The sequence below is a fragment of the Schistocerca serialis genome, chromosome 1 (genome assembly GCF_023864345.2).
Source record: "Schistocerca serialis cubense isolate TAMUIC-IGC-003099 chromosome 1, iqSchSeri2.2, whole genome shotgun sequence".
NCBI lineage: Eukaryota > Metazoa > Arthropoda > Insecta > Orthoptera > Acrididae > Schistocerca > Schistocerca serialis.
In genome coordinates this window covers 721,578,300-721,597,545 of record NC_064638.1, presented here as the reverse complement: position 1 = coordinate 721,597,545, position 19,246 = coordinate 721,578,300, and the positions used below count along the sequence as shown (strand labels likewise).

Here is a 19,246-nt window from a genome sequence, read left to right as displayed (position 1 = left end):
TTTTGTCCTTAACTCCACTTCTATTGGAACTAAGATGTTGTGAGCCCTACAGTGCCGATACTCAAGAAGTTTTCTGTTAGTGTGTCAAATTTGGTTGTAGTCAATCCAGAGATTTGGGAGGATATTCCAGACACACACACACACACACACACACACACACACACACACACACACACACATGGAAAAAAACTGCAACACCAAGAAGGAGCCATATAAAAAAATGAAAGTTATGACGTGTGTTTTTAAATCTGAAAGATGATGTCTATTTAAATTTTGCACCAGTCACATAATAGTGGCGCTAATAGTGCTACTATCAAGATGCAAATCAGGTTAGCTTTAAATACACACTGTAATGCTCATGAGCGTTGGTTACCTTTGAGATTGGATGTGGTGACTTGTTGTTAGACACGAATGAATTTAAGGTAACAAAGACGGCATTATCAGCACCTCACTTAGTTTCAACAAGGTTGTGTAAAAGGCTACAAGAAGCTGGATGTTCCTTCTACGATATTGCAAAAAAAAACTTGGCAGGAATTTATCCACTGTACATGACTGAGGGCAGTGATGGTCACGAAAATGTGTACAGTCTCAAGAAGACCAGGCTTCAGACAGCCACATGGCACTACCATATGGGAAGACCATCACATTCAGCGTATGGCTCTGGTGCACTGTACTGCGTGTGCAGCAGCAGTAGCCACCACAGTGACTCAGTGAACCATTACAAATCAGTTACTTCAAGGACAGATCTGAGCAGATGCCCTGTAGCATGTATTCCACTGAAACCAAATCACTGCCATTCAGTGGTGTCAAGTGAGAGCTCATTGGAGGGCAGAGTGGAGGTCTGTTGTGTTTTTTGATGAAATTTGGTTCTGACTCGGTGCCAGTGATGGCTGTGTGTAGGTTAGGAGAAAGCCAGTTTAGGGCCTGCAACCAGTCTGTTTGTGTGCTAGACACACTGGACCTACACCAGGAGCTGTAGTCTGGGGTGTGATTTTTGTATGACAGCAGGAGCACTGTTGTGGTTATCCTATGCACCCTGAGTGCAAATTTGTACAGCAGTCTGGTGATTCGACCTGCTGTGCTCTGTGTGTGTGTGTGTGTGTGTGTGTGTGTGTGTGTGTGTCCTATCTTTGTTTATAGTTTATACTTTTTTTGAGAATTTCAGACATTTTTCAATATTTTGTGTTGTTGCATGCTTCTTCTAAGTGTACAAATCCCATAAAGGGGCTTGATCTTCCTTAAGTCTTTTCTCTGTCAGAACAGCCTCTTGGTGCCTTCACCTTTCCTAAAGCCAGTTATTACCATCTAATAGGTCATCAATATTCTTTTCATTTTTCTTTATGTCGTTCTTGTTAGCAGCTTATATATATTACCTGCTAAGTGATTGAGCGATAATTCTCATTGTTCTCTGCCTTTGATAACAACCAGATTGAGTGGATGACATTCTTCTGAAAGTCAGATGACATGTCTTCCATCTCTGTTTCTACACACTAACTTTAATAATCATTTGGTTGCCATTTCTATTGATGATTTTAGAAATTCTGAAAGAGCAAATTGAATACTGAACAATATTGGAAGCTCTCGGTTTCTGCACCAAACACCCACTACCTGTTTTCTGACTTTCATTGATTGCCTAAAACTGTCCTCAAATTGGCTGAATGAAATTGACACATTACCATTCTGGTGCTACCTTTCAAATCTTATCCACATTTCTCTTCTTTTCAATCGCCATCAAAGACTTGGTCACCATAACTACTGCTGTGTCTTCTTTAAATATGATTGTGGTAATCTTTGAGTTGCAGTGAAGAAATTGCACTCATTATTTTACCGCCCTCTCTTCTTGCTTATTTCACTTTTGTTGGACTGACATAAATGAGAAATTTTCGTATATGTGATCGCTCCTAAGATTGGAATAATAGCCTTGAATAAAAGTCGCTGTTTTGGGTAACTAATTAGCAGTGATCCTCTTTCATGCATCTGATCAGTAGTTTGAATGCTGTAGAGAAAACTGTTTCAAGGCACTCAAAATGTCAACCTCTATTTTACCTCATTTCATTTCACAATGTGACACAGCAGGCAACCAAAAGTGATTCGTTCAGTTACCACCCTCTATGTAATACTGTTCACCAAGCTTTTGTCACCAATTATGAGGTTATATAAATTTTTACCAACCTAGAAATCAACATATTAAGCATCTGTGGATAGAATATTAAATAATAAGCCCCCTGTTAGTGGGTTGGGTGGCATGTTTGATCCCTAGAGGTCAATCAGGACACTGGCAGTTGCAGCAGGCATTCTCTTTCATCCTCCTGATAGTGTGACTGCTTAACAAGTTACAGTTGTGGAACATTGTGACTGGTGTTTGTTGTCTTCAAGAGATTTCCTTTTGTATTTAAATTCTTTGAAGCAGCACAAGGTTATAGTCACGGAGTTAGAAGAATGTTCAAAACCTGTGCAGTTGCTTGAAGCATTGATATGTATTCAAACCTGTTTGAAAATTATGGCACAAAAATAGCCCTCATTCATTGTTATTTGTGACCAAATTATATGCAAAGCATGATTGTAGGGATACTTGCTGTTGAAACTTGCAGTGGTAGAGTAAGCTGGGGGCTGTCACTATATCCCTCTTCTAGAAATAGACACAACACTCAAAATAACTCTTACACACATATAATGTGTAATATATTTTCTCAGTTATTAGTTTCTTCTTGGCTGACTAACAATTCTTTATATAAATCAGATATGTCTAGCAAAAGAGTGTGGGTTTCTGGTACTATAATCGACAGAGGTAGACACAAAAATGCGTGTCCATGTAACAAAATTATTTACTGGCTCACGAAAACACTACAAATGAGCATGAGTGTACTAATACCGTGAAGCAGAAAAACCAGACTAAAGTCAAGTATCTACAATTCTATAGTCAAAGTTGTTCAATTCACTGTCAGTATTTGTCACAGGTGTTTATTGTAATACTATCTGCAGACATCAGTGCATTACATAGATTGGTTGGACATGAGACTGAACTGCTGTTGGAAATATTTGTTTTAATGTAGTCATCTAGTAGGTACTAGTGGACAGTGAATGGGTTGCACACTAACAAAAATGCAGAAAACTAACACTAAGCACATGCTTAATACAAGTGCTGTTCATAAATTAATCTCAGATTGGCTGTTAAAAAAGAAAAAAAATGGATAAAATATTATATACTGTCTGTAATTACACGTTAACAATAATCCTCCACATAGTCACCCCTCAAAGTGAAATATTTGTCATACCACACCACTAGATTCTTTATACCTTCATCAAAGAATGGTGTTGCCTAGTGCTTCAGCTAGCTGCTGACAGCATCCTTGAGCTCATTGTCAGTTATGAAGTGCTGAGTAGTAGCCTTGAGGAAGAGAGAAAAGTTGCTTAGTGCCAAGTCTGGACTATACAGAGGATGTTGAAAAACCTCTCAGCCAAAAAGTATTAAGTTTTTCCTTCATTCGATTCACGGTATAGATTGCTGAAGGAGAATGATTCTTTCATTAATTACCACAGACTGTTTTGCATTGACCTTCAGAGTTTCGTAAGAGTCTCACAATAAACTTGTTATGCCACAGTATTTGTAGTGTTACTCTCATGAGATCTGTATTCAAAGTTTTTTAGGATATCAAAAAACTGTAAACATCATTCTGTGGTCTGGCATGTGGAATTTTTTTAGCTTGTTGGGGTATGAGGGCACTTCCACTGGTTGGACTGTTCCTTAGTTTCAGAGTTCACATACTGCACCGAGTCACTGTTGTGTTCAGAAATTAGTCCCCATCTTAGTGGTAATGCTGAAGGAATGCCAAGGCCGAAGCTATTCTTTCAGTTTTGTGGACATAAGTTAGATATTTTGGTAGTAACCATGCACAAAACTTGTGGTAATCAAATCATTTGACAATCTTGCTGCTGCAACCTCCTTTTCTCTTCTTCTCTGAAATATATTTGCTAGGAACAGGAATTTCTCAAGACTCTTTCTACTTATAAAAAGAAGCAGACGTATGGAGTTTCTTTTGCTTCACTTAATGATATATATTTAAACATCAAACTTTTACAAATCTCATTCTCAACATAAACAAACACTGTCAAGCAAGTCTCTTCACGTATCCAAAGGTTAGAAACAAAGTTCATTTATATGTAAGAGTAAGTTGGTTTAAAAAACCAAGTCCATTCTCATCCTGAATCTGAATACACGTCTTATCCTCTCCAAGTCCAAGACGTGCATTCATTTATATTTCAACTGTTCTCTTTTTTCCACTTCAATAGTCAAAGTTATAAAACAGCAGAGAGTGCATACACACACCTTGTTCCTTCACTATGGCTTCCATGGCCTGACCGGCAAACACTTGTCGGTGCCATTTGACCACTTTGTCTACAGTCTTCTTACTACACACTTTGGACCTGCACACACAGGCAGGCGACATGCAGTAGATAGGCTCTGTCTCACTTATCTTTAAAATATCATGTGTTCAAGATGGTAGAAGGCTGAGTGGTTCTAGAATTTACTTGGAAATTCTCGAAACTACGTATCTGCCTCCGCAGATCAAACATGTGATATTTTATACATAATCATCATGTACATTAATATCACACATAATAACAATTCACATTTTAACAGCATACATTGAGCGATTCTTTGATATCAAGACCTGAGTATTCATTAGTGACCCAGTAAGCCTGACTAGTGTTTAGGAAACGTGAGACTTTATTTTTATTTTCAATCGTGAACTACAGGTGTTTGTAACACTTGAATAATATATTTTCTGTTTTCATCTTTAATAGTACCTTTCCTAAGTATTTATTACTTCTAATATTTTATGTAGTTTGGAGGAACTCTGGGCAACATGAAAGTGTTCCTTTTGACACTTGTAAACTTACGTAGTGTTTAATAATGCTCGTTGTGTACAGAATTCAAACTTACCAGAATAATCCCTACAAAATGTGTGACTTCTGTCACGATACTGATCTTTTCCCCTAGATCATTCCCTTTACCTTCCTGTGGGTCGACCATACGAGTGCACTTCCTCTTTCTGTTCTGGTAGTTATGCCCCTTTATACAACATCCCTATTCATTAGGCTAGAGGCTATCCTATCTCCATGCAAGTATGCCTGCCCTTTATAGTCAGTAGATGCCAGGTACGCCCCCTTATTCTTGTACGGCCTTCTTATCTGAAGATAAGATGTAGGTTATTGGAAACCACGGAAACAAGGAAGGACTTCTGCGATAGAAGTAGATGATTATGGAAAAAGAGAAAAAATAGCTAGGTCCTCAAATGGAAATAAATAGAAATGGTTGCTAAGGTCAAAGAAGAGAAAGAAGATACCCCCAAAGACGGGAAACCCTTCCCCCCCTTTCCCCAGGATCCCTAACGTGCAGGTACTTGAGTGAGAAGCCGGAGGAGGTTTGGTGTTAAATTGTCCCTACAGAACGGACGTTCCCACCTTCACCCTTGAGGTCCCCGAAGGAAATCTTAGCATACCTATGGAAATGGCAAATGGTGAAGAACCAGGCACACTTGTTTGTGAGGGTTGTCTGATAGGTGTGGTGTGTGTGTTTTGTGTTAGTCGTGATTTGTGTGTTTTCGTAAACCATGCTTTTATCCACAATACCCACCCCTTTCCAAAACTGATACAAACCCTCCCATTTACATCACATCTCATAAAAGGTATAAAATATTCTATTCAAAATAGAAAATCTATACACTACAGTATAGAAGTTGTTCAGATATTCACCTGATATTATATTTTTCCAGAAATATAATATCCAATTCAGTTTAAATTGTCAAGATATCACTCTGTTTAAATAGTACTATCATATTACACTTTACTAATATAATATTCTATTCATTTTATTTCATGCCTAGAGATTACTTTCTTTCTTATTCTGTGATTCTCCTAAGCTGTAGCATATCCAGTTTTCTAGTTAATAAGATTATAGGATAGTTTAAGATTGTAAGAATAGATGACTGAATAGTTTAAGATTTGAAGGCAATTCAGTGTGGGAAAACTATTTTGGAAGGAACACCGAAAACAACTCGGGATCTGACAGTCGTCACTCCGCCCGTTAACTCAAAATGCTAACATCCCTGGGGTGTATATGACTCTGTCTGTGTCCCATGGATCTGATATTAACTTTTCTTGTGCACTGGCAGACCAGTATTTCTCTTTAAACTTCTTTTGAATGTCTCCTCACTGCAAATCAGTCACCACTTCCCTAGTAAACACAGCATTAGGTGAAGATACTCTCTTTTTCTACTTGTTCCTGGATAAGTTTGACTTTTCTCCAGAGTTCGTCTATGCCCCTCCTGGTATCAGAAAATTTGGAAGAAGCCATAGGCGAAGCATTCCCGGATGTTATTCTCTCAGTGACATTTCGATCTATAATTTCCTCTACCTGCTCCTCCAAACTACTTATATTTACTGTATCAGAGTTAGCTATCCTCATTTGGAAATTTCTTTCTCATTTTCTATTCATGTATTAATGCCTGTAATTTTTGATTGGATTATTGGTATTAATTCGCTATTCTTATTGTCACTCCCATTTGAGGTATGCAGTTTCTGCTTTCTAGCATCAAACTTAACATTACATACATTTTCAAATGATCCTAACTGTCCACAAAGTTCAGATTCCACATTATTACCTTTATCTTCAATATCATATTCTCACTTTTTTATCAAGTCCTGAATTTGATCATTCTGTTTTATTATTAAGGTCAGTGAACAGCTGATTTATGTGAATGTTCAAAGAACTAGCTAGTTCATTCTTTAAATCTAATTTCAGATTTTCAACTTTACTATTTAGTGTGTCAAATTCAGTTTTTAGTAAACCTGTATTTGTTGCTTGACTATTCAAGGTTTCACTCTTGTCATTTAGAACTTCACTTTCAGCATTTAAACTAGAATGTACCAAACCTATTTCTTTACTTAGAGTTTCATTCTGAGCATTTAATCAAGAATTTAAAGTTTCATTTAATTGTAAACTCTGGGCTTCTAGTGTTTTACTTAAAGTCACAATTTGAGCATTTGAAGTTGCACTTTGTGCTTTGATTAAATTTGCTAACTCAGCCCAGTCTGGCATTTCTCTACTGACTCTCATAGCCATAGCTGGTTCTTGAGTTTCTTCGATTTGTTTCACATTATCCATATTCTTATGAGCTTTAGATCTAGTAATCACTTAAAAACTTCACTTTAAGTGTAACAACTACACGAATACAACAGATTATCCAACTTTACACTCAAACAATAAATTACTGTTTTACACTCACCCGGCATAGAGTTTAGGCTGCGTCAGCGAGTGGATGTGGAATCAGCACCGGTGAGCAGCAACTGTTGCCGGTGGCATCAGACGTAGGTTTCCACACCGACGTCGGTGAGCAGATGTGGAAGCAGGTCAGCACCGATGAACAGCAACTGGTGCCGGTGGCGTCAGATGTTATTTTCCGTGTCTGCATCCATGCGATGCATGTTAGAGCTGTCTACTCCCCTCACCAGATCTTCTTAGTCGAATTGGTCTCAGCATATCTCTTTTCTTTTAACGTTATGACTTTCTTATGTCTTCCCTTTTGTTACATTTACTAATTTTCTCCATTTGATTTTTAGGCTTAGTCCAGTTTCTCATAATGGTTCTCTTGTCTTGTTATACTCGGTTGGTATGGCAACACTTAATATCTTCTTATCTAATTTTTGTCTCAAAATTCCTGTTTTCTTCTGTCCTTTCACACAGGCCTCCAAGTTCTCACACTTTGGATGACTTAAAGTGGTGAAGTATGTGTGCCAACTCCCACTCCTTTAATAATACGACTTACTTGAGACTGTCAGCCAACTTTTCCTTGCAGGTTAGCTTGCTGCTGCAACCTCCTTTTCTCTTCTTCTCTGAAATATATTTGCTAGGAACAGGAATTTCTCAAGACTCTTTCTACTTATAAAAAGAAGTAGACATACGCAGTTTCTTTTGCTTCACTTAATGATGGATATTTAAACATCAAACTTTTACAAATCTCATTCTCAACATAAACAAACACTGTCAAGCAAGTCTCTTCATGTATCCAATGGTTAGAAACAAAGTTCATCTACATGTAAGAGTAAGTTGGTGTAAAAACCAAGTCCATTCTCATCCTGAATCTGAATACACTTCTTATCCTCTCCAAGTCCAAGATGAGCATTCATTTAACAATATTTCAACTATTCTCTTTTTTCCACTTCAATAGTCAGAGTTATAAAACAGCACAGAATACATACACACACCTTGTTCCTTCACTACGGCTTCGATGGCGCGGCCGGCAAACACTTGTCAGTGCCGTTTGACCGTTGTGTCTACAGTTTTCTGACTACACACTTTGGACCTGCACACACAGGCAGGCGACACGTAGTAGATAGGCTCTCTCACACTTATATTTAAAATATCATGTGTTCGAGATGGTAGAAGGCCGAGTGGTTCTAGAATTTATGCGGGAAATTCTTGAAACACTACAGTGAGCTCTGAGGTTATACTCAGTGACATCAAGAACTGCAGAAGGCTTGAAAATACATAGTGATGGATTCCAAATATCTTAAATTGTGATACATTTATTGAAAGGGTAACAAATAAACAGTGGAATGCAACAACCAAAAATTCAGATTGCAGAGAAATTAAAATGTTTATTGGAAGAGAATATCATCAAAAAAATTCACATCTGAAAGGAGACATTGAAGTAAAGCCGTTGGCTGGAAAATGTGAAAGAAGGTTAAACTTTGGTGGAAAAACATCACAAAAAAAGCAACAAATGGATAAAGGAAAAACTACATACTTCCCATGCTGTTCCTCTCCTTACAGCTCCCTTGAAGTTCATACCGCTAACTTGGTTTATCATTTTCACTAACGCAACATATCTACTCCAATTTTGTTTTTCCTGTTGCTTTGAAATCTTCATTGTTACTTGTTTTATGTTGCTGACTTCTGTACTCAAATTTTGTCTTTCATTGACACATATTTCAACGTATATAAGTTTACCATTGCAACATAAATTTAATTTCTTAGTTTTACATGTAAATATTGGTTACTTTGTTTTTTACACCACAGTTTCTGGAATGTACAAAAACAATAATAAGTGTGGGTTGTGACCCTTTGCCTGAAGTAAACATATTAATCTTTTGCTGTGATATAATATTGTCAGTGTTTAAATCATATCAGGACAATTAGGAAAACATTGAAAGTGTTGTAAATGTAGTATTGTGTGTTGGTAGGTATTCTAACACAATTTTGCAGTGAGCATAGATAGCTTTTCCTTATCCCCTAACTGTTATGAGAAATGAACAATAGCTGACTCTTAGAAACTTGCCGCCTCTCCTCTCTTTCTTCTCACCTTTGCACCCCTACTTCTCTCTCCCTATCTCTCACCTTCCCCCCCCCCCCCCCCCCCTCTCTCTCTCTCTCTCTCTCTCTCTCTCTCTCTCTCTCTCTCTTCTCTCAATCTTCCTCCCCCTCCCTCCCTCCCTCCCTCCCTCCCTTCCCTCCCTCCCTCTCTCCCTCTCTCTCTCTTCTCTCTCTCTCTCTCTCTCTCTCTCTCTCTCTCTCTCTCTCTCTCTCTCTCTCTCTCTCTCTCTCACACACACACAACACACACACACCACACACATACACACACACACGACACACACACACATACACACACATTTATTGCTTATACAAGATAAAAGCAAAAATATACACTTAAAAAAATACATTCATTAGAACAATCAAATGTGTTGTAGATCTTGATAGCATTTGAGGACTTTTAAAGATAATGTATCACAGTGGTACCTCCTTTCTTTTGCAGGAATGTCTTTTCCAGATGCTGAGAATGGAATTAAAACATTTGGTTCTATATTTCATAGACTGCAGAATGGTTTGTCACTGTGTACTGTATGTGGAAAAATTGTTTCAAACTTGAGAAACCACTACTTAAAACACAGGCCTGAAAAGGCATCAGTGCCCCATTTGCTTTGCAACTACTACAAGAGCAGATAATTTACGTCGTCATTTACGAATGAAACATTCTGATGAGTCGTGCAGTAATATGGTATAGACAAGTAACTGATCAGTACTGCGGAAAGTAATATGAAACAGCATTGCTCATTAAACAATGGCTACTTCATTGCATTGCATTGGAGGGTGTGTGTGTGTTGTGTGTGTGTGTGTGTGTGTGTGTGTGTGTGTGTGAGATAGAGAGGAGGGGGGGGGGGGGGGGGGGACATACACACGCATGACGATCTGGAGGGACCATTTGTTTGATCCGATAATATCTGATATATTTATTGAATATCAGCATCACATCATACCAATCCCATTACCTGTTTCCTTGATTTATTGCATAGCTTTCAGCTAATGGTTAACAGTCATATATACTACTGTAATAGGCAGTCAAAATTATTATGAAAATTGGACAAGTTCAGGGGATGTTAGAGGCTTCTGTTCAGCTGCGCATCATAACATCAAACTTTTCTGATTGTACTAATGTGGAATGTAATTAGTGCCTTTATAACATTAAACTTACGGTCTTTTTTCTCATGATTTGTAATGTTGGCATTATGAGATAAATTAAAACTTTGTAATTTCTCTTGTAAGTACACAATAATATCCAAAGATCACAAAGATTGTTAAGCAGTTTAGTGATGTTTTCAGTTTATATGATTCTGATGTAATGTCATGCTCAAATAAATGTAACTGTATTATAAGTGAGCTGACTCCATCCAAATAAGCTTCATAAAAAAGTTCATGGCAAGGAAAAGTCCATAGTAAATTGTGCATTTAACAGTTACATGCGTGAATTAAATATATTGGAAGCTGTAATAGCTGTGGGCCTATAAAGATGTACCTTATTGACTTGCTATACCCCTCATTAGCCATGTATGAGCCATCTTCCTTGATAGTTTTTCTCTTATTGTTTGGAACAAATTACTCACATTCTTTTAAAAAAATCAACTGTGTTAAGAGAGAACTTTAAAAAGGACAGAAATTATAGGTACCGTAGTCTGAAAGCCACTCAGATAACAGACGTATATAAATTGGTTCTTACAAAAACAAAATGTGTTATAATCTGCTGTTTATTATTGATATGCTTTGAATTGTACTCAGAATACAGGAGGAGGAGTGGGGGGGGAGTTGGAAACAGTCTGACCATTTCTGTAGATAATGATATGAAGAAATGAAAGCTTGGCCAAAAGCTAAATTTTATAATTTTGTTGTACGATAATCAGTGAATAGTTCATTGTTTATGTATGTGAGACAATTTGTTATTAACCTTGGTTGGATAAAGAGACGGATGGAATGTTGCTGGCACATGACATTGTAGAAAGAAAACACTACTATCTCTATAGGAATTCAAATATCTTGTTCATTATAAGGAGGAATATTAGCAAGAAGAGTATTTTTCTGTCTTGCAAAATTAAGAAATGTTATTACGTTTCACCCCATATAATAAAAGGAAAAGAGAGTGAGTTGGAAGTAATGTTTCTAAGTAATGTTTCTTTCCCAACTGACAAAATTCATGTAAGAGGTATTGCATTTGGAAAGGGCGGGGGGGGGGGGGGGGGGGGGTGAGATGGAATCCAGTCTGTTGTGGAATAACAATATAAATCATGTATATCATGATGAGTGTTTAGTTTTTTCTTACAGAGATTCCAACAATATGGCTGAAGCATTGTGGTCGCATGTTTGTGACAGAAGTGTTAACATTAGACTGTGGACATGCTAAAAATAGTTTCACTAGTTTACAAAACCACAGCTGACAAATGCTAAAACAAGTCTTTTAGTTTAGCCAAAACCAGTTCATAATTCTTTTTTGGCAGAATGCTGAATCCTAACCTAAAATTTATTTTGTGGTTGTTATATGTAACAAAAGTGCTAATTTTTCCATTGGTGGTACACTTGTTATTATCTCTTACTTTTTCTCATTGGTTTGACCTGTTGGTCTGTGACTGCCATGTTTTATTTATTCCCTGATACTGTAGTTACAAAATAGTAACAAGAGATTCATTTTTGGGTGTGTAACTCAAGATCTTCCACAAAAATCTTTTTGTGCACTGGTATTCTAGTGCTGCACCATCATTGCATTAAAAAAATCACATCAGAAAAAATGTTGTTTCCAGTTGATGGTAGCAAACAAATTATATAAATTTAACATCCACACCTCCCATCATTTGTTAAGAAGGAGCTACAGTGAAAATCCTTCACAGAAATACTAATTCAGATGTTGCAATCGAAGTTCTTGTGAATAACATACTGTATTAGCTTGCTGGCACAAAGGTAATAATGGACACCAAAGTGGCACAATGCTGCACAGTCAATTTCATCTCTGTCTCTAAAATGTCTAGTCTGCAGCCTTCTCTATATATTACACTTCACACTTAACAGTGCATTGTGTTAAAACCAAAGTGACATGTTATGTAAACTGCCATATGGAAAAGTCTTCTCTTTTTGCTGAATAGAACAGCTCAAAATTCACAGTCATGAATATTTGGCTGGACTTTCTTGATAAAAATATTGCTATCCATTTAATTAATGTGTGATCATTATATGACATATGACTTGATAGCTTCAGTTTGTCTTCTGAAGTACTGAAAATGCACTGTAACCCGAGTGTGCTTACTTATTTCAGAAGTAGATTATAAATTATTTGTTGTAAAAGGACTACATTTAAAGTCACCCATTGTTATTATTGTCATCATGATTTTCATTATTAATATAGAAATTTGACTCATATTCCAACTAGAGGCTACAACTTTGCATTTGTAGGTAACATCTGTTGCTTCCATTTTTACACTAAGAGAAGAACTAACTTTTCCAAAAAGTACACTTCATTGGTTTTATTTACATTAAGCAAGTATTCTACATGTTTAGATTATTTTGATATAGAGAAGTTTTGCAATGTATGATCATATCAGAAGTGTTATTTGAATTTACAGCAGCATTTTCTACAGCTGTGAAACTTGGTATGTTATCCACTTTATATGTGGCTGTTTAAGTAGTTCCTCATCTCTCTGTTCCAGCAAAACGGGAACATAAGAAAGATTCAGGATTCAAGGATGTGCAGTCGGATCCAAGTTACGAGTACATGTATTATAGACTTCCTAATAACCCATCTCTCTATATGTGTCGTTTCTGTGGCAAAACTGTGAGCAATAGGTGGCATCATTTGAGGAGTCATAAGCCTCAAAACCTCAAATGCCCATTGTGCCATCAAATATTCACCAGGAAAGACAATATGAAAGCACATCTCAAATGGAAGCACAATGCAGATGCAATGTCGCTGTGTCATATAACCAAGTCCCTTTACACTCAGCCAGTAGCAAATACTTTTACTAATGATGTATCATAATCTTTTTGTACTCTTTGAAAGTACACTATATGTGTATAGTGAGACTGAAGTAAATTTCAGTGTCTTAATGTAGACTGAGAAAATATTAATATTGTGAGTGATTAAAACACCATTAATCATACGTCTTCAGTTTTTGTTTTTTAGTAGTTTGTACTTATACTTAGACAGATTGTCTGTATGTAAAATGCACTGTCATCCATTAAATATCCATTGAGCCCAAATCTCATCTCAGCATGAGTGATAGACATATTTTCTAGAAAAGGCGATAACAAAGAGAATAACCATGTTGATGTTAATGATGAAATCATTCTCATAAGCTTGCTTGACTAAAGAGTGTAATTGAAATATTACAATTTCTTTTTTTAACTATCAGAACTTTGTATGTATAGGCATCATGTTCTCCAGCCTTTTTTTCAATAAAAATTTAGTTATGTTGTATGATATCAAAATACTTTTGTGGCATCTTCTTGATTTAGGTTCTTAAACATAATGTACAGGTTCAGCATTAAGTGAGTCCACATTTTTTTGGCCTTGAGGACCATGGAAAAGTATAGAAAGATTTGTAGTAAACATTTCCTGGGACATACTTAAATCCATCTCAAAAAGAAATTTTCAGCAGTTCAAAAATCTAAAGTTTGGCAGTCATTGATCTATTTGTAGCAAGAATCAGCAAGCAGGGTGACCTTTTAATAGGCATATGTGCAGCCAGACTGAAAAATGAACCAGCGTGTAAATGTATCTTGATACAGTTATAAACCACTTTTTCAGTATCGTAATAAAATTAATTATGTGTTTTAGATTCTTTGATATTTTCTCAAGTATCAGTTGGCTGTGACACACATTGCAGTTAACTGATGATAAATCTGCAAGAGCTGCTTTGTGCATTATTATGTGCTAAAAACAGACATTGATATTATTCAGTTCCAGGAATGGTAGCGTGCATGAAAATACACAATGAAAATAGTATATCATTGTCACCAAAGCTTATATTTCCATCATTGAAGAGATTGTACATATAGACTCTGTGGAAAGCTGGAAAGCTGTAGCTTTTCTGTAGTTCATATGTTGTTCTGTACTTACTCTGCATGAGCATGTAAAGTGCACTCAAAGCTGTCTTGTATCAAAGATTTTCATTTGTGGTCTGAAACATGGTTGGCCCAAATCCTAAGTGGCAGAGCCACCAAACAAATGATTTTTTTCTAGATCATTTACAGCAGCACATGGTTTATCTGTGTTCTTAGTCATTTTTAAAATTAGTGATCATACAGTAAAAAATTGTATTATAAAGAGATATAGTCATGAAAATTTGTCAGTATTTATACCATGTGGAGAAGTAGTCTTTATAGATGAACATAAGTGCTTTGATGTTGTTGACATAGAAATGTGCTGATTACTGAGAAACTTGTGGTGTTCAATCATTGAAGCTGGATGAAAAAAAAGCATTCATCTCATGTGGCTGTTATCTATCACAACCAATGTGTAACTTATTAACGAGAAGTTGGGCTTGAACACTGCAGTGGTCTTATTAGAGGTGGATACCTTCTTCTGACTTTTGAACTGCTTTACCCATCCAGGTCTATAGAGACCCAGGTTTAACTTGGACTCTCAATGAAGGTGCAAATTGGCATATTTTGTCCACATTAATGGCTTACTGCCAGAGGTGAGAGGTGCGATAAGTGATTGAATAAGCGATAGGTATTGACTGGATCTGAACACTAGGCATTTAGACTGGTACCATGATGATTTTAACTGAACACTATGCACACTCTTATAAGGCATGACATAGTCATGATTGTGAGGTACATGACCTCAATTTGCATTTCAAAAGTTATTTGTCTTCATAAAAAATTTATACAAAGATGCCCTATTTTAATTGGTCAGGCAATCTTCTTCGTATCATTTAACCCTCATTATGGAGAGAAACTTGGCTAGTAGAACCATATACTGTGTTGTTAAAACTTACCTCAGTATGTGCAAATATTATATTTGATGAGTTATTCATTGTGATGAGGTTTTAAGGATGTGAAGATGTTTCTCTGATCAGTCAGAACCAGCAATGCCTACATATGTTTGTGATCAAGATAAATAAATTTTATTTATAAATCTTGCAGTGTTTAGCAAACAGAAATTGTGGTATGCCACTCAGCCCTGCAGTATATACAGCATTCCTTCCTCCTCCCACTGGCACATCAAATCTTGCATGATTGGTTTCAGTCACTGCCATCAGTAATGATTTGTCAAATAAGCGATAGCTTTAATTTCATGTTATATTTTCCTAAAGTTGAAAACTGAGCTCTTGATGTAAATTTTGTCACAACCTCAAAAACTTTCATAAGTATAAGAATAACATAAATCATTGGTCAGTAGCAAAATATTGCAATAGGTAACTGATAAATCAAAATGTATGGAATAACGGAGTACCTTGTTATTTCAGAAAAATCTGTACATTATGTGAAATAGTGCAAAATGTAAACAATTCATACAAAACAGGTAATCTACCTGTATTATCTTTTGGAGAATTGTGTTATGAGAACCATTTATCATTAATTCAGTGTGGATGGCAAAGGAAGTTTTTAATAATGCCATAAGTAAGAGATTGTTTCTGTGAATTTTTGAATTATTTAGCCTTGTGGAATTATGCAGCTTTCATTGACAATGGTTTCTTTACATTATTCAATTTATTTCTCATCAGTCAGTAGTCCTCTTCAAATGAAAAGTTTATGACATCTGTTGTTCAATAGCTTGCTTCCCCATTTGGATATCAATTCAAGGGGATGCCGATGGCTTTTGTGGATTCCTGTGATAAACTTAAGCACAACTATTTTAGTAACAAAGTTACTTTGGAATCAGGTTTTTAAATTTTTGGCTAAGAATATTGCAGGTTGTTCTCAAGCACACAATGCTGAATTAGGATATTTTTGTACAAGGAAATGTTTTGATGCTGCGACTCAGTTGTAGGTTGGTTCCATTAATATCGGTAGCTTGTAACTGCTGAGGATGGTACATAATCCATAAGACTACACTACCTGACAAAAAGTGAAGCACTTGGAAGGGAGGGGGAAACAAAATGAAACTTCATGGGTTGAGAGGGTTTGTGATGCTATTTCAGTGATTACAAAATCAAGCCAGATTTACAAAGAACTTGGAAGTTTGAGCTCACATACTTGCCAATGGTGGTCATTCAGGACAGTGCAGAACTGTGATTCATCAGTGAACATAATGCAATGCCATTCATCAGCAGTCCATGCTTCCCAGTCACGGCACCTCTCCAAATGGAGCTGTTTGTGTTGTGGTGTTGATGACAGCCTATGTGTGGTAATTCCCTACTCCAGGAGCTGCTAGTCTCTGATCAGTGATGCAGTATCCCACAGAATGTTTCAGGAAGTCCATTACTCGTTCTCAGATGGCCAGTGAAAATTTGAAGAGGCTAGATATGCTGGTTGGACAATAAGTTGGTCCACTGTTGTGGTGGTCAGATGTGGTCTACTAGAACCTTGATGACCAGTCACATGCAAGTACCCAACAAATCTGGACACTGCACAATTTGAATACCCAGCCACATTTAGACACAAAATGAGGGTGCTTTAAAACTCTGTCAGGTGCTGCTAACACTATCTCATGCAAGTATCCTGCACTTCCATGTCCTTCATGGTGATCACTCAACATCTGACGCTGCTCATGCCTCTTATATATCCTAGCAGGCCTGGTAACAACTCTAAACATGAACAACACCCATGTACTCAAATGGCCATTCTACATGTCAAGTGAATTGCAGCTCAAATCATTTACATACCTGCTGATAGTGTGTATGTGTACAAAGTTATATTGACATCTCACCATGTCTTCAGTGTGCTTTACCTTTTTTTTTGTAAGAATGTTTTGAATTGCTTCAATTTATCATCACATTTTACATTTTACGTATTCAACATGAGTAACCCAGAAATTTGTAGTTCTTCAATGTAGTATTGGTGCATAGCTGACAAAGACAAATATTTTGATTCCACACTAGTGGCGTACCTGGGAATGTACCCTTAGTGATAGTTGCTTTCCTGGGGCTCGAGTCCCAGACCGCACCGAAGAGTGGCAGCTTGCGCAGTCTGGCAGTGCCCAGTGTGTTATTAACATTGTTCTCCAGAAAGAAAGTCTCAAACTGCTGTATCAGAATCACATGTTTAAGTTTGCTACTGGAGCAAGCATCATAATTGCAAATACAGCAGCATCTGTTTCCTGGACCAATGTCCTCAGGGTCTTGCACACTTCTGCTTGTTCCCCTCAGCCTCTTAATGTAATGTTTGTTTTTCCTCCAAGCCTTGCCTATGTCCCACCCTCAATAGAACTCCTTTTTGGGGCTTCCATTGAAGCCTTCCACACAAATTAAAGAAAGTTTCTGTCATGTCTGACATGACAACTTTCAGTTAGGTGACTCCAACCTCAGCTTTTATGTAGTTGAAGAATGGGAGCAGTACTTTTTGATCGTATCTGTTTGATTTGAGGAAAACACAAGGCAGCCCGTATCTCATATTATCCAACACCAGTAGTATCGTCAGCTCAAAATCGTAATTATTGAGTCCTTGTGTCCCATCTATAGAAATGCAGTCATTCCCATATGTCTTTAGAATCTTCCCAGAATATTGTTGATTATAATTGACACAAAATCTGCACTTTTCAGCTCCAGGTGTGGCCCCTTAACTGTGTCCTGCAATTTATAAAATAATACACCTTCATTAACTTTATGCACGCACGCCTCTACACTGCTAGCTTCATTGTGATGCTGAACTGTTGTAGAGCACAGGTTATAGCAACACTTAGTGATATATAAGTCTTGCCTCATTATTCTTCCAATTTGAGAGTTGGTAGTCTTGTACTTGATCTAGTATAGTGTGGAAATGGATTTGATTCGCAATATCCGCAGCTGTACTTTCATTTTCTGTTTCATTGAGTCCCAGCTGACTTAAATTTTGTGTGATCGACATGAGTAGACACAAATTTGGTGTGGCATGATTCGTGTGTGGCCTGACTGACTTTTATTTTTGCTGGACCTTTAACTGTTGCCTTGTAATTTGAGAAGTTTAATGTCTTTACTTTTAGACACAAAATTTCCTGACCAATGACATGCATAATAGTGTCTTATACTGTTGTCAGCAGCAGAATGTGGGCTGTGATATTTTACAAACATCCCCTGTGTAGACGTCTCAGTTTCTACTTTCCATTTTCTAAAAGAATCAAATGTTGAGAAGTGCAGCTCTTTTGACTTTACTTGTGTATGGTGTCCCAATCTTAAGTCCTCGAAATTATTATGCTCTGTCACAATTTCATAATTATGTCATTGCTCACTGTATTGATCTCACTGATGTCATTTAAAACTGTATTCATAATTAAAATTCTTACCACAGATTTGATAGCTGTACACAAAAGATTTCTGTTGCTTCAGACATGGCGCGATATCATTAAGTTTCTCTGGGTGAACCTTTGAAACATGTTCCCAAATACTGCGCAATCAACTGAAATGATATGTTAATGATGAATGGACGACACCAACAAACACAATAACCACCAACGAATGCAACAATGGAAAGCTACTGACACATCTTTTTCCACTCGCTACAAGCACAAGCAACTGCAAATATATGAAGACAAAAGCTTTAAACCACTGAAATACCCTATTCAACCTGCATGTCCAGTGGAGTCCTGGAGCAGGTAGCATTCATAGCAGCCAGGATTGCCACATTGCTTTGTAAACAATAGCAATTTGGCTCTTCCCACTAGTGTTTGGTGTGGGACCTCAGGATGGCATCTGTCGCTAATGTCTACTCACTTGGGGTGGTAACTTGGGAGCTGAGTTATATTTGTTTTTAATATATATCCAAAGGATCAAATCTGCTACAATA

General features: G+C 37.0%; 1 protein-coding gene across 17 annotated transcripts in view; it reads left to right on the top strand.

Annotated features, from left to right (window-relative positions):
- Positions 1 to 19,246, top strand: part of LOC126481406 (sex determination protein fruitless-like) — a 417,410-nt gene that overhangs the window by 229,895 nt on the left and 168,269 nt on the right. The window contains exon 6 of one of the 17 annotated variants that reach the window (XR_007587576.1): positions 13,030 to 13,162. The exons of 13 other annotated variants lie outside the window; for them this stretch is intronic. Coding sequence is in view for 2 of the 4 variants with exons in the window: in XM_050105148.1 (XP_049961105.1) it covers positions 13,030 to 13,358 (329 nt within the window). In the remaining 2 variants the exon portion in view is untranslated. Of the gene's footprint in view, positions 1 to 9,818; positions 10,135 to 13,029; positions 13,374 to 19,246 lie in introns of those variants that run through there. 3 more of the 17 variants (XR_007587571.1, XM_050105148.1, XM_050105219.1) reach the window with 3 other exon arrangements.